General features: G+C 44.0%; 1 protein-coding gene across 1 annotated transcript in view; it reads right to left on the bottom strand.

Annotated features, from left to right (window-relative positions):
* Nucleotides 1-14,848, bottom strand: part of CPXM1 (carboxypeptidase X, M14 family member 1) — an 86,181-nt gene that overhangs the window by 54,853 nt on the left and 16,480 nt on the right. Inside the window, exon 2 of the mRNA XM_069745038.1 lies at nucleotides 5,206-5,310. Coding sequence (XP_069601139.1) covers nucleotides 5,206-5,310 — 105 coding nt within the window. The remainder of the gene's footprint in view (nucleotides 1-5,205; nucleotides 5,311-14,848) is intronic.

Raw genomic sequence — 14,848 nt, 5'->3', positions numbered from 1 at the left:
GATGTGTGTGAGGAGTATAACATTGGGTTTACGTATTGATCACTAGATCTCCCTCCTACATTTCGTGTGTACATTATGATAGGGCATACTGTGCTGTTATTGCTGCCAGTTATTTTTCATACTTTTTGAACACTTTTATAAGAACTATTGATCATACTTAGATTTTTCTGCCATTATGACAATGAATTGAATATATTATATATGGTCTGGGCTTTCCATCAGGTTGCTTCATTTGTGGGGTTTCTTCTTTTTTAACAATTATATTATGTTATCAATCGGCTTGCTTTTACTAATTTTGGCCAAGTTCTGACCTCATTGTAAGGTCCCTGTCCTAAAATTTGTGATTGTTTTTCATTTGCTTAAATATAGTAAAATCTTCAGCAAATTGTGCGTTTTTTTTTCATTATTGGATGATACTGACTATTTTTCCTTTTCTTTATATTTGCAGTTTTTTCTGTCACCTCTTGGTGTTTTGTATCCAGGTCACCAACCGCTATAAAAATGTTATAAGGACCTGGGGGAGGTGATGACAGGGATCTGGAAGGGTCAGTCCCAACTTCTGTGGACTGCACTGGCATTTCTACTCTGGATCTGGTGCCTGTGGGAGTCTCCATGGGAATATTTTTGCTCCGCATGACGCCTGCTTTCACTAGTCTGATGCCTAATTGTGGAACCGCTATGGGTCCGTACACACTGCCTGCTTTATTTTATATATATCTCTGCTGTTGGATTTCACCGTGTGCTGTGCTCTCAGATGGCAGTGGTCCCGTATTTACATAGGCTCCACTGGCTGCTCCATATATTACAGGTTACACAGTGGGTTGTGTCCTGTGACCGTGTCACCCTTAGGCTGGACTGTGGGTTGTTGCCTCCTTTTTTATAGGTAGATTTCTATTTGCAAGGTATAGTATGACTGTGAGGAAAATATGATTTATTTTCCATTATTCTGTGGACACAACCAGAGATGGACTACTGCTCCTCCCACCATTGGTTTCTGTAGGACCAAATCCTACATACAGCTCCCTCTCTCTCTCTCTCTCTGTGAATTTCCACCCCCCTTTCAAGCAAGTGGTCAGCTTGGAAAGCTGAGTTTTATTGCCTGCCAGGACTAGCAGAGCTGAATTCATTTTTCCCTCCAAAAAACTCTTGTCTTCTAAGTAAAGCACTCAAAATCAAAATAAATAATACACATTAATCCCAGACACATCAAAATTAAATGTCCAGGATCTTGGCACTTAAGGTTATGCATGAAAGCATTTAGGGCCATCAGAAGCCTGGGAGAACACAGCTAGAGCATATAATAGAATAGGCCGTGTCTATATCCTCTGGATCAGAAATAGGAATAGCTGTGGAGGATATCCACTAAATAAAACGTAACTTTTAATATATACATGAATAAAAGCCTCGGATCCTAACAAACACATATATAGACATTACACAATGTGCTCAAGTGAATCAGTGCTCAAGATAAAAAATTGGAGCGGTCTTACCAATTAAACGGACATAGAAGTATCCACTCACGTTTCTGTAAGGGGAGTGGTTCCAAAAATAAGCATCAGACTGGAGGGTAGGGAAAAGATGTGTCGTTACTGTCCTCCCTGTAAACCCCCCTAAGAGCTCCTGTCCTGACAAGGACAGGCCCCAAGTAGGTCCTGCTATGGACACCCACCAACCAGAAAAAAGCGAAATAAATACAATGTCTCTTTATCTCCCAACGCGTTTCAACTCCACTGGGGGAGAATCATCAGGGGAGTTCTATTCAATACAAAACAGTGACCAGTGGGTCTGTTAGATAGTCCAAAAGAAGGTTCAGTCATATGGAATCCGTGCAGGTCCATATAAAGTCCGTGCAGATAAAGGTCCCGCAGTGGCAGGGAATCCTAATACACAGTCCCCATATATCGGCTGTGTCCGCAATCTGGAGTAAGTCCCTACATTCTGACCAGTTTACCCACCCTATATAGCCCCATGCACACCAAACAGCTGTGTAAAATTATACCTTGATTAGGAGGTCGGCGCTATACACCCGGTCCTGGGTTGCGCCCATTCTGTTATCCCATGGTGGAATAGTTCCGGCCGCTGTAGCGCTTGCTACCGGAAGTGACGGCACCATATTAAGAGCGTCACCTCCGCCCACCATGTTAGTGGAGCCCAGCGCTCCCATCGGCCGGAGGCGGCCACGCCATATTGAGTAGTAGAATGGTTCCGGCCACTGTTACCCTCGTTACCGGAAACGACGGCCTCATTTGGAGCACGTCATTTCCGCCCATCATGCAAATGGAGTCCGACGCTCCCATGAGCCAGGAGCAGCAGCGCCATATTGAAGGCGTTCTTTCCGCCCACCATGATGTTGGAGCCCAGCGCTTCCATTCCCCGGAGGAAACCCACGTATCCCATATCTCTGACAATGAGTAGTATCATTACCAGCAAAGACATCGGATAAAGGTGTTTCTGTACCCCCGTGCATAAATATATGTCAATTCAGTCTACATGTATCGGGAAAAGATGGACATAAGCACCATCTTTTATATGTCTTTTTATATAATGGGCATGAGCCTATGGTACCCCAATCAATATCAATCTAATAATTAGAGCAAGGGAGGAGGGGGGTAGATATACAAAAAGAGGTCAAAAAAACGAAAAGTACCCCAAGTAACATAAAAGTAAGGTCCTAAAAGAAAACCCCTACAGTGCTTGATTGGGAAGAAAGTCCAAAATAGGACCCCAATCCATGTAGCCACAAGGGTTCCAATAGGATAGAACAATAGTCCCATGCCTATACAGTATATTATAGATATGACATATTTGTTTTCTTTAGCTGTTCCCTAAAAGCAACAGGCCCATCAGAGAGCCCGAAATATCCAAACAGGATAGATGTAAATAATATTCCATTGAGTATATAAGGTCAAAAACATAGTATAGGTATCGTACATAATCTAATAGCCCCTATCTCCATAGCAAAAAATGACATGGATAAAACCAAAAGAATGGGAATAACATGAGGGTAGGGAGGGGGAAGGAGAGAAAGGGGGGGAGGGGAGAGAGAGAGAACTGTCCACAGAAGAGAGCTACATATAAAAGGAATATGTTATAGGAAACATCCAAAATTGATCTGATCATTCAGGCCTCTAGGGTGACAGGTATCCAAAGTAAATATCCAGTTGGCCTCTCTCTGGAGCAGTAGTCTGTCAAGATCCCCACCTCTCGTTGGCATGTCAATCCTATCAATTCCCATAAATCGTATGGCTCTGACATCTCCCCCATGCATACTGTTGACATGTTTTGCAACCGGGGTGTCTCTATGGTTTCGTATGTCACCCAAATGTTCCCCCACCCTCCTCCTAAATTCTCTTATTGTTTTCCCAACATATGTAATGCCACATTGACATAGACCCCTGTAAATAACTCCTGTGCTCCTACAATTCACAAATTGCTTGAGTTTGAAAATCTCTTGTGTGTTCTCATTGAAAAACTCCTTACCCGTGCATATAGAGTCACACGCTATACACACACTACACCTAAAGCATCCTGCTGGTCTCTGTGGGAGCCAAGTTGTTTCCCTGGGTGCAATAAAGTGACTATGTACCAATCTGTCACCTAGTGTCTTGGCTCTACAATATGTTACTATTGGTTCTTTCCCCAGGGTATCCCTCAGATCCTCATCCATCTGGAGGATGCCCCAGTGTCTTCGTATGATATTTTTGACAGATGATGCTCCATTACCATATGTACAGATAATTCTCGTCACCTTTGTTGGTTCAGTCTCCTCCCTCCGGGGTGTTAAAAGGCTCTCCCTATTTTGCTTACTGGCATATTGAAATGCCTCCCGCAAAATCCGATCTGGATACCCTCTGGCCAAAAATCTCTGTCTTAAATCATCGGCCATAATTTTAAAATCCTTCTGGCTAGAACAATTACGTCGTAGTCGCAAATATTGGCCTTTTGGGATGCCTTTTTTTAGGGAGTATGGATGGTTACTGTCCCATCTTAGTAACGAATTCGTTGCAGTGGGTTTCCTATATATCGTGCTTTCCAGCCGGTCCCCCTCCTGTGATTTAGAGATCAATACATCCAAAAAAGGTATTTGGGAGTCCTGTATATCAAAGGTAAACTTGAGACCCACATCATTGTGATTAAGTGAGCCAATGAATTGACTGAACTCATCTCTGGTCCCCCTCCAGATAACAAAAATATCATCAATGTACCTGACCCATAAATCAATATGGGCCAGGTACTCCATCAGAAGCCTGGGAAATGAATTTCTCCTGACCAGCAAATCGCAGACATACCGTGTGTGGACTCTAAAAAAGAGTAAAATCGTGAGGGAAAAAATAATGCCAATATTGTTGGCCTCTGAGCTTCTAGGCCAAAGATATGAAGGAAAGGAGTTATTGATAACATTCAAAGATGTGTGCACCTCCCAGAAAACAGCCCATATGTGAGGACAGCAAAGGGGGAGTTCTTAGTTTTATGGCCGAAGCTTAAAACAGGAACGTCCATCTTTGGCATTCAATAAGAGCCAGGAGAGACAGCTGAACACCATGCTGTGGTACCGGATCCTTTCTTTGGGAATCTCTCCTCCCCTTTATCGACAGGTCATACCTGTGACTGAGATTTAGTAACTTTCCTATTTTTATCCTGTTTCTTTCATAACTGTTTGTACATACTTGTATTTTGTCTCTTTTGTAATATTACATTTGTATCTTTTGTAAACACTGCCGATTCTTCCGGAGTAAAATTATAAATTTGCTAGCTTCGTTCTTCTTGTTTTATGAATGATCCGCCAAGTACTCTGCACAAATTCATGCTACTTAAGGAGTGTCCGATCCACTTATAAGAGGTCGGTGGTGGCAGCATAGATGTCGTATTTATGTGGTGTTGGGGACTTGACGGTGACTGGATCAAGCTATATATATGTTCCTACCAGGAACCGGTGGTATATATACATCCTGTCACCTCACGTGATGCAATATTCAATATAATTAGAGCAGCTGCGCTCATTTTCTTATCCTCTGTCAATACCCATATTAGTCAGTAGGGTAAAGGGGCGCCAGAGAGCTGCAAGTTTCTGCAAAATTGGTGACAATAACACCACCTCCCGTGCTGTTCTCCTACACATGGTAGGGTTGCGCTATTTGATACAGTCAGGGATTATGGGTGCCCTCATGTCCTCATGCATGGATATGTCAGGTGCTCAGTACATACTTTCCTCCGGAGTTCCTCGTGCTCCAGGACCGGTCTTTTCCTCTTTCACCTTCTTCAGAACTTTTATGGTTTTCACAATTTTAACCTTTTTTTTCGTCACCTTCACTAGAAAATGCAAAACAGGAGATATGGTGATTTATCTGGTGCCATATAGATTATACAGACACAAACTGTCCAACATCCTACTAACATCCCATCCAGTATCCATCCCAGGCAACAAGCACCCACTCTAATGCCTCGCTGTCTTCATGCATCCCATCCCACCACATGTTATCCTTTATGTTTCCCATCGAGAGTGCAAGTCATCCATCATATGACCTATCCACAGTGCATCTCATCCTTCATGTGTCTCATCCAACCACATCTCTTCCTTCATGCCACCCATCCACCATGCATCTCATCCTTCATGTGACCCATCCACCATGCATCTCATCATGCGTGCTACCCATCCACCATGCATCATATCCTTCATGCCACCCGTCCACCATGCATCTCATCCTTCATGTGACCCATCCATCATGCATCTCATCCTTCATGTGACCCATCCATCATGCATCTCATCCTTCATGTGACCCATCCATCATGCATCTCATCCTTCATGTGACCCATCCATCATGCATCTCATCCTTCATGTGACCCATCCACCATGCATCTCATCCTTCATGTGACCCATCCATCATGCATCTCATCCTTCATGTGACCCATCCATCATGCATCTCATCCTTCATGTGACCCATCCATCATGCATCTCATCCTTCATGTGACCCATCCATCATGCATCTCATCCTTCATGTGACCCATCCATCATGCATCTCATCCTTCAAGGGACCCATCCACCATGCATCTCATCCTTCATGTGACCCATCCACCATGCATCTCATCCTTCATGTGACCCATCAATCATGCATCTCATCATGCATGCTACCCATCCACCATGCATCTTATCCTTCATGCCACCCGTCCACCATGCATCTCATCCTTCATGTGACCCATCCACCATGCATCTCATCCTTCATGTGACCCATCCATCATGCATCTCATCCTTCATGTGACCCATCCACCATGCATCTCATCCTTCATGTGACCCATCCACCATGCATCTCATCCTTCAGGTGACCCATCCACCATGCATCTCTTCCTTCATGCGACTCATCCACCATACATCTCATCCTTCATGCGACCCATCCATCATGCATCTCATCCTTCATGCGACCCATCCACAACACATCTCATCCTTCAGGTGACCCATCCACCACACATCTCATCCTTCAGGTGACCCATCCACCGTACATCTCATCCTTCAGGTGACCCATCCACCACACATCTCTTCCTTCAGGTGACCCATCCACCATACATCTCATCCTTCATGTGACCCATCTACCATGCATATTATCCTTCATCCGACCCATCCACCACACATCTCATCCTTCATGCGACCCATCCACCACACATCTCTTCCTTCAGGTGACCCATCCACCATGCATCTCATCCTTCAGGTGACCCGTCCACCATGCATCTCATCCTTCATGCGAACCATCCATCATGCATCTCATCCTTCATGCGACCCATCCACCACACATCTCTTCCTTCAGGTGACCCATCCACCATGCATCTCTTCCTTCATGCGACTCATCCACCATACATCTCATCCTTCATGCGACTTATCCATCATGCATCTCATCCTTCAGGTGACCCATCCACCATGCATCTCATCCTTCAGGTGACCCATCCACCACACATCTCATCCTTCAGGTGACCCATCCACCGTACATCTCATCCTTCAGGTGACCCATCCACCACACATCTCTTCCTTCAGGTGACCCATCCACCATACATCTCATCCTTCATGTGACCCATCTACCATGCATATTATCCTTCATCTGACCCATCCACCATGCATCTCATCCTTCATGCGACCCATCCACCACACATCTCTTCCTTCAGGTGACCCATCCACCACACATCTCTTCCTTCAGGTGACCCATCCACCACACATCTCATCCTTCATGCGACCCATCCACCATGCATCTCATCCTTCATGCGACCCATCCACCATGCATCTTAGCCTACAAACGTCCCGTCCTACTTACTGTCGTCTGCATATACTATGTTAACCCTGTGTGCCTCATCTACCAAATGAAATAGCTTACATATAGCAAATAACCTCGATAGACCTTTTTTTTTAATAAAAATATATATAAAAAAAATCATCTTGCCTGAAGACATAGAACTTAAATGTTGTGAAAGATTGCCACAAAAGTCAAGGTAAGGACTTTCGCTTTAAGAAGGCGTCCTACTATTACTCTGTCCCCGCACCTGGGCTCTAGTCCTCTGTGCCGGAGATGTTGAGGCCAGCGCGGGGTCTGTATAAACATGGGGCAGCTGCAGTGAATGTAATGAGAGGGTCCTGTGTATATGATCTTCACCCCGTCTGTTTTCCTCTTATGCCTCCTCTGCAGTCAGTAATGTGGGGCCATCACGGGCTCCCAGTGTAAGCGACACCATATTTATCATCTACGCCTACTGCAGTCAGTGTCGGACTGGGGTGCCAGGGGCCCACCAGTAACATTGACTTTGGGGGCCCACATTTCACATGCATACAAATATTACACTGCCCTAATGCACAAATGTTCCTATATCTCTACATAATCATAAACTGGGCAGTTTGGGTAATGAATGAGGAGATGCTGCTTTTCTTATGTACTGAGTGAATCAAGTAAATTATGCCAAGTACTGGCCCGGATCTGCACAGCGGCCCACCGGAGGATTCCCCTGCTCCCCTATCGGCCAGTCCGAGCCTGACTGTAGGATTGTACCACACCAATGTGTCACACACTCCAGTGCAAAATCTGTAACAATCCCGGCTGCCCATCCGTCATTTATACTGGGCGCATATGTGTGGCTACCATATATGCACCCGCTACAGCCACCTCCAAGTCACACACATCACTGGAGGAAGAAGACTGAACGAGAATAACCCACATTCTCCCATACACTCATATATACTGGTATATAACCACATACACTCATACACTCACATAGACCCGGTATATAACCACATACATACACCCATACACTCACATATACCCGGTATATAACCACATACATACACCCATACACTCGCATAGACCCGGTATATAACCACATACATACACCCATACACTCACATATACCGTTATATAGCCACATACATACACCCATACACTCACATAGACCCGGTGTATAACCACATACATACACCCATACACTCACATAGACCTGGTATATAACCACATACATACACCCATACACTCATATATGCCGGTATATAACCACATACATACACCCATACACTCACATAGACCCGGTGTGTAACCACATACATAACATAGTAACATAGTAACATAGTTAGTAAGGCCGAAAAAAGACATTTGTCCATCCAGTTCAGCCTATATTCCATCATAATAAATCCCCAGATCTACGTCCTTCTACAGAACCTAATAATTGTATGATACAATATTGTTCTGCTCCAGGAAGACATCCAGGCCTCTCTTGAACCCCTCGACTGAGTTCGCCATCACCACCTCCTCAGGCAAGCAATTCCAGATTCTCACTGCCCTAACAGTAAAGAATCCTCTTCTATGTTGGTGGAAAAACCTTCTCTCCTCCAGACGCAAAGAATGCCCCCTTGTGCCCGTCACCTTCCTTGGTATAAACAGATCCTCAGCGAGATATTTGTATTGTCCCCTTATATACTTATACATGGTTATTAGATCGCCCCTCAGTCGTCTTTTTTCTAGACTAAATAATCCTAATTTCGCTAATCTATCTGGGTATTGTAGTTCTCCCATCCCCTTTATTAATTTTGTTGCCCTCCTTTGTACTCTCTCTAGTTCCATTATATCCTTCCTGAGCACCGGTGCCCAAAACTGGACACAGTACTCCATGTGCGGTCTAACTAGGGATTTGTACAGAGGCAGTATAATGCTCTCATCATGTGTATCCAGACCTCTTTTAATGCACCCCATGATCCTGTTTGCCTTGGCAGCTGCTGCCTGGCACTGGCTGCTCCAGGTAAGTTTATCATTAACTAGGATCCCCAAGTCCTTCTCCCTGTCAGATTTACCCAGTGGTTTCCCGTTCAGTGTGTAATGGTGACATTGATTCCCTCTTCCCATGTGTATAACCTTACATTTATCATTGTTAAACCTCATCTGCCACCTTTCAGCCCAAGTTTCCAACTTATCCAGATCCATCTGTAGCAGAATACTATCTTCTCTTGTATTAACTGCTTTACATAGTTTTGTATCATCTGCAAATATCGATATTTTACTGTGTAAACCTTCTACCAGATCATTAATGAATATGTTGAAGAGAACAGGTCCCAATACTGACCCCTGCGGTACCCCACTGGTCACAGCGACCCAGTTAGAGACTATACCATTTATAACCACCCTCTGCTTTCTATCACTAAGCCAGTTACTAACCCATTTACACACATTTTCCCCCAGACCAAGCATTCTCATTTTGTGTACCAACCTCTTGTGCGGCACGGTATCAAACGCTTTGGAAAAATCGAGATATACCACGTCCAATGACTCACCGTGGTCCAGTCTATAGCTTACCTCTTCATAAAAACTGATTAGATTGGTTTGACAGGAGCGATTTCTCATAAACCCATGCTGATATGGAGTTAAACAGTTATTCTCATTGAGATAATCCAGAATAACATCCCTCAGAAACCCTTCAAATATTTTACCAACAATAGAGGTTAGACTTACTGGCCTATAATTTCCAGGTTCACTTTTAGAGCCCTTTTTGAATATTGGCACCACATTTGCTATGCGCCAGTCCTGCGGAACAGACCCTGTCGCTATAGAGTCACTAAAAATAAGAAATAATGGTTTATCTATTACATTACTTAGTTCTCTTAGTACTCGTGGGTGTATGCCATCCGGACCCGGAGATTTATCTATTTTAATCTTATTTAGCCGGTTTCGCACCTCTTCTTGGGTTAGATTGGTGACCCTTAATATAGGGTTTTCATTGTTTCTTGGGATTTCACCTAGCATTTCATTTTCCACCGTGAATACCGTGGAGAAGAAGGTGTTTAATATGTTAGCTTTTTCCTCGTCATCTACAACCATTCTTTCCTCACTATTTTTTAAGGGGCCTACATTTTCAGTTTTTATTCTTTTACTATTGATATAGTTGAAGAACAGTTTGGGATTAGTTTTACTCTCCTTAGCAATGTGCTTCTCTGTTTCCTTTTTGGCAGCTTTAATTAGTTTTTTAGATAAAGTATTTTTCTCCCTATAGTTTTTTAGAGCTTCAATGGTGCCATCCTGCTTTAGTAGTGCAAATGCTTTCTTTTTACTGTTAATTGCCTGTCTTACTTCTTTGTTTAGCCACATTGGGTTTTTCCTATTTCTAGTCCTTTTATTCCCACAAGGTATAAACCGCTTACACTGCCTATTTAGGATGTTCTTAAACATTTCCCATTTATTATCTGTATTCTTATTTCTGAGGATATTGTCCCAGTCTACCAGATTAAGGGCATCTCTAAGCTGGTCAAACTTTGCCTTCCTAAAGTTCAGTGTTTTTGTGACTCCCTGACAAGTCCCCCTAGTGAAAGACAGGTGAAACTGCACAATATTGTGGTCGCTATTTCCTAAATGCCCAACCACCTGCAGATTTGTTATTCTGTCAGGTCTATTAGATAGTATTAGGTCTAAAAGTGCTGCTCCTCTGGTTGGATTCTGCACCAATTGTGAAAGATAATTTTTCTTGGTTATTAGCAGAAACCTGTTGCCTTTATGGGTTTCACAGGTTTCTGTTTCCCAGTTAATATCCGGGTAGTTAAAGTCCCCCATAACCAGGACCTCATTATGGGTTGCAGCTTCATCTATCTGCTTTAGAAGTAGACTTTCCATGCTTTCTGTTATATTTGGGGGTTTGTAACAGACCCCAATGAGAATTTTGTTACCATTTTTCCCTCCATGAATTTCAACCCATATGGACTCGACATCCTCATTTCCTTCGCTAATATCCTCCCTTAAAGTGGACTTTAGACAAGACTTTACATAGAGACAAACCCCTCCTCCTCTCCGATTTTTACGATCCTTTCTAAACAGACTGTAACCCTGTAAGTTAACTGCCCAGTCATAGCTTTCATCTAACCATGTCTCGGTTATTCCCACTATGTCAAAGTTACCTGTAGATATTTCTGCTTCTAGTTCTTCCATCTTGTTTGTCAGGCTTCTGGCGTTTGCGAGCATGCAGTTTAGAGGATTTTGTTTTGTTCCAATCTCCTCACTGTGGATTGTTTTAGAAATGTTCTTACCTCCCTTCTGAGTATGTTTTCCTGGGTCGTGTTTGTTCGAGTCTAATGTTTTTCTTCCCGTCCCCTCTTCTTCTAGTTTAACGCCCTCCTGATGAGTGTAGCGAGTCTTCTGGCGAATGTGTGTTTCCCAGGTTTGTTGAGGTGTAGTCCGTCTCTGGCGAGGAGTCCATCATACCAGTAATTCACACCGTGGTCCAGGAATCCAAATCCTTGTTGTCTGCACCATCGTCTTAGCCAGTTGTTTGCATCAAGGATCCTGTTCCATCTCCTGGTGCCATGCCCGTCTACTGGAAGGATAGAAGAAAAAACTACCTGTGCATCCAGTTCCTTTACTTTCTTCCCCAACTCTTCAAAGTCCTTGCAGATTGTCGGTAGGTCCTTCCTTGCCGTGTCATTGGTGCCAACATGTATCAGAAGAAATGGGTGGACGTCCTTGGAGCTGAAGAGCTTTGGTATCCTATCGGTCACATCCTTGATCATCGCACCTGGAAGGCAGCATACTTCTCTTGCAGTTATGTCCGGTCTGCAGATGGCTGCTTCGGTGCCTCTCAGTAGTGAGTCTCCCACCACCACCACTCTTCGTTGCTTCTTGGCTGTACTTTTTGCTGTCACTTGTTGCTGTGTGCCCTACATACACCCATACACTCACATAGACCCGGTATATAACCACATACATACACCCATACACTCACATAGACCCGGTGTGTAACCACATACATACACCCATACACTCACATAGACCCGGTATATAACCACATACATACACCCATACACTCACATAGACCCGGTATATAACCACATACATACACCCATACACTCATATATACCAGGTATATAACCACATACAAACACCCATACACTCACATAGACCCGGTATATAACCACATACACCTATACACTCACATAGACCTGGTATATAACCACATACATACACCCATACACTCACATAGACCCGGTATATAACCACATACATACACCCATACACTCACATAGACCCGGTATATAACCACATACACCTATACACTCACATAGACCTGGTATATAACCACATACATACACCCATACCCTCACATAGACCCGGTATATAACTACATACATACACCCATACACTCACATAGACCCGGTATATAACCACATACATACACCCATACACTCATATATACCAGGTATATAACCACATACACCTATACACTCACATAGACCTGGTATATAACCACATACATACACCCATACACTCATATATACCAGGTATATAACCACATACATACACCCATACACTCATATATACCAGGTATATAACCACATACAAACACCCATACACTCACATAGACCCGGTATATAACCACATACATACACCCATACACTCACATAGACCCGGTATATATCCACATACATGCCCCCATACACTCACATAGACCTGGTATATAACCACATACATACACCCATACACTCATATATACCGTTATATAGCCACATACATACACCCATACACTCACATAGACCTGATATATAACCACATACATATCCCCATACACTCATATAGACCTGTATATAACCACATACATACACCCATACACTCATATATACTAGGTATATAGCCACATACATACACCCATACACTCACATAGACCCGGTATATAACCACCACTATGGCAGGTCGGCTCACTTAGGTAGACATGGTCACACGTGGTTTAAAGTCTCTGGGTGGTTTATTGTATCATAAACCATAAAAAGGTAACAGAAAAACAGCGTGTCTGGCTCAAAAGGAAATAAAAAGTTCATAAGCAGTCCTGCCCACCTCTTCTGGGCCAACACATATGGCAGCTCCCACAGGAGCGTCATCCTAGGGCTTCCTTGCCTCTACACAACACAGACCAAAGAAAAAATGTATTTCCCAGCCACACCCTTCAGGTGGAGATATGGTGAGTAGGCGTCCTGCCCATCTCTTACCTATTCATCTAAAAACCCGCCCATAACATGGCTGCTTTACTCCTTCAGCACATAGCATACTGAACAGAAACTTATGGGTTTCTAGATCACGGAGGAAAGCAGTCTCCGTGACACATATCTCCCCTCACATACCTTGCCAGTGACCCTGTCACATATTTCCTCCCTCTGCCCAAAGCCGCGGGCTTTAGCACCTTCAGACACCAAACAGGGAATTTGGGAGAGGGCATCGGCATTTCCGTGTGACTTCCCGGGCCTGTGTCCTACATCGAACTTGAAATTCTGGAGGCCTTAGAACCACCTAGTCACCTGGGCGTTCTTACCCTTTTTCTCCATTAGCCATCTCAGAGGGGCATGATCGGACACAAGTTTGAACCTCTGGCCTACTATATAGTACCTCAATGTATCCACGGCCCATGTTATTGCCAGACACTCCTTCTTATCAATGGCATAGGTCTTCTCGCATGACAAGAGCCTCCGGCTCAAATACAGGATTGGATGTTCTTCTCCATTTATTACTTGAGATTGCACGGCTCCCAAGCCAACTTCTGACGCATTCATCTGGACCACAAGCTCTTTGCTAAAGTCTGGTGCCACCAGAATCGGATGTTTATACAGAGCTCTCTTCAGTTCCTGGAACTCCATCTCTGTGTCATCAGACCATTTACCTATCATTGATTTGGTGCCTTTAAGAAGATCTGTCAATGGCGCAGTGATCATAGCGAAATTCGAAATGAATCGCGGATAGTACCCTACAATTCCAAGAAATGCCCTCACTTGCTTCTTGGAAAGCCTCGATCTTGTTGATTTATGGCTTAATTGCACCTCTCCCGACGACATAGCCCAGGTACATGTCCTCTTCCTTCCCCATGGCACATTTTATCGGATTTATCTTGAACTCCGCATTTCTTAAAGCATCCAGATCCACCTGTATTTACTGTATTTTTGGTAGATGACTAGCCCAGTCAGGGCTAAAGACCACTTTCTCATCGAGGTACGCTGCGCCATACTTCTTATGCAGAGCCAGGATCAGATCCATCACCCTCTGGAAGATAGCCAGGCCCCCTGCAGACCGAAGGGCAACTTGGTGTATTGAAAACACCCATCAGGCGTCAAGAAGGCTGTCTTCTCCTTGGCATTCTGGGACATGGGGATCTGCCAATAGCCCTTCCTCAGGTCTAGGGTTGTAATACACCTTGCGGGTCCAAGTCTCTCAATGAGCTCGACTACATGAGGCATCGGGTAAGCATCAAAACTAGAGACTTCATTCAGCTTGCGGTAGTTGTTGCAGAACCCCCACTCCTTGTTAGGTTTCGGTACGAGGACGATATGACTCAACCATCCACTTTTTGACTCCTCTATAACCCCGAGGCC

The sequence above is a fragment of the Ranitomeya imitator genome, chromosome 1, assembly GCF_032444005.1.
Source record: "Ranitomeya imitator isolate aRanImi1 chromosome 1, aRanImi1.pri, whole genome shotgun sequence".
Taxonomy (NCBI): Eukaryota; Metazoa; Chordata; class Amphibia; order Anura; family Dendrobatidae; genus Ranitomeya; species Ranitomeya imitator.
Note: the sequence above shows the minus strand (reverse complement) of the source record. Positions and strands in the feature narration are given on the sequence as shown.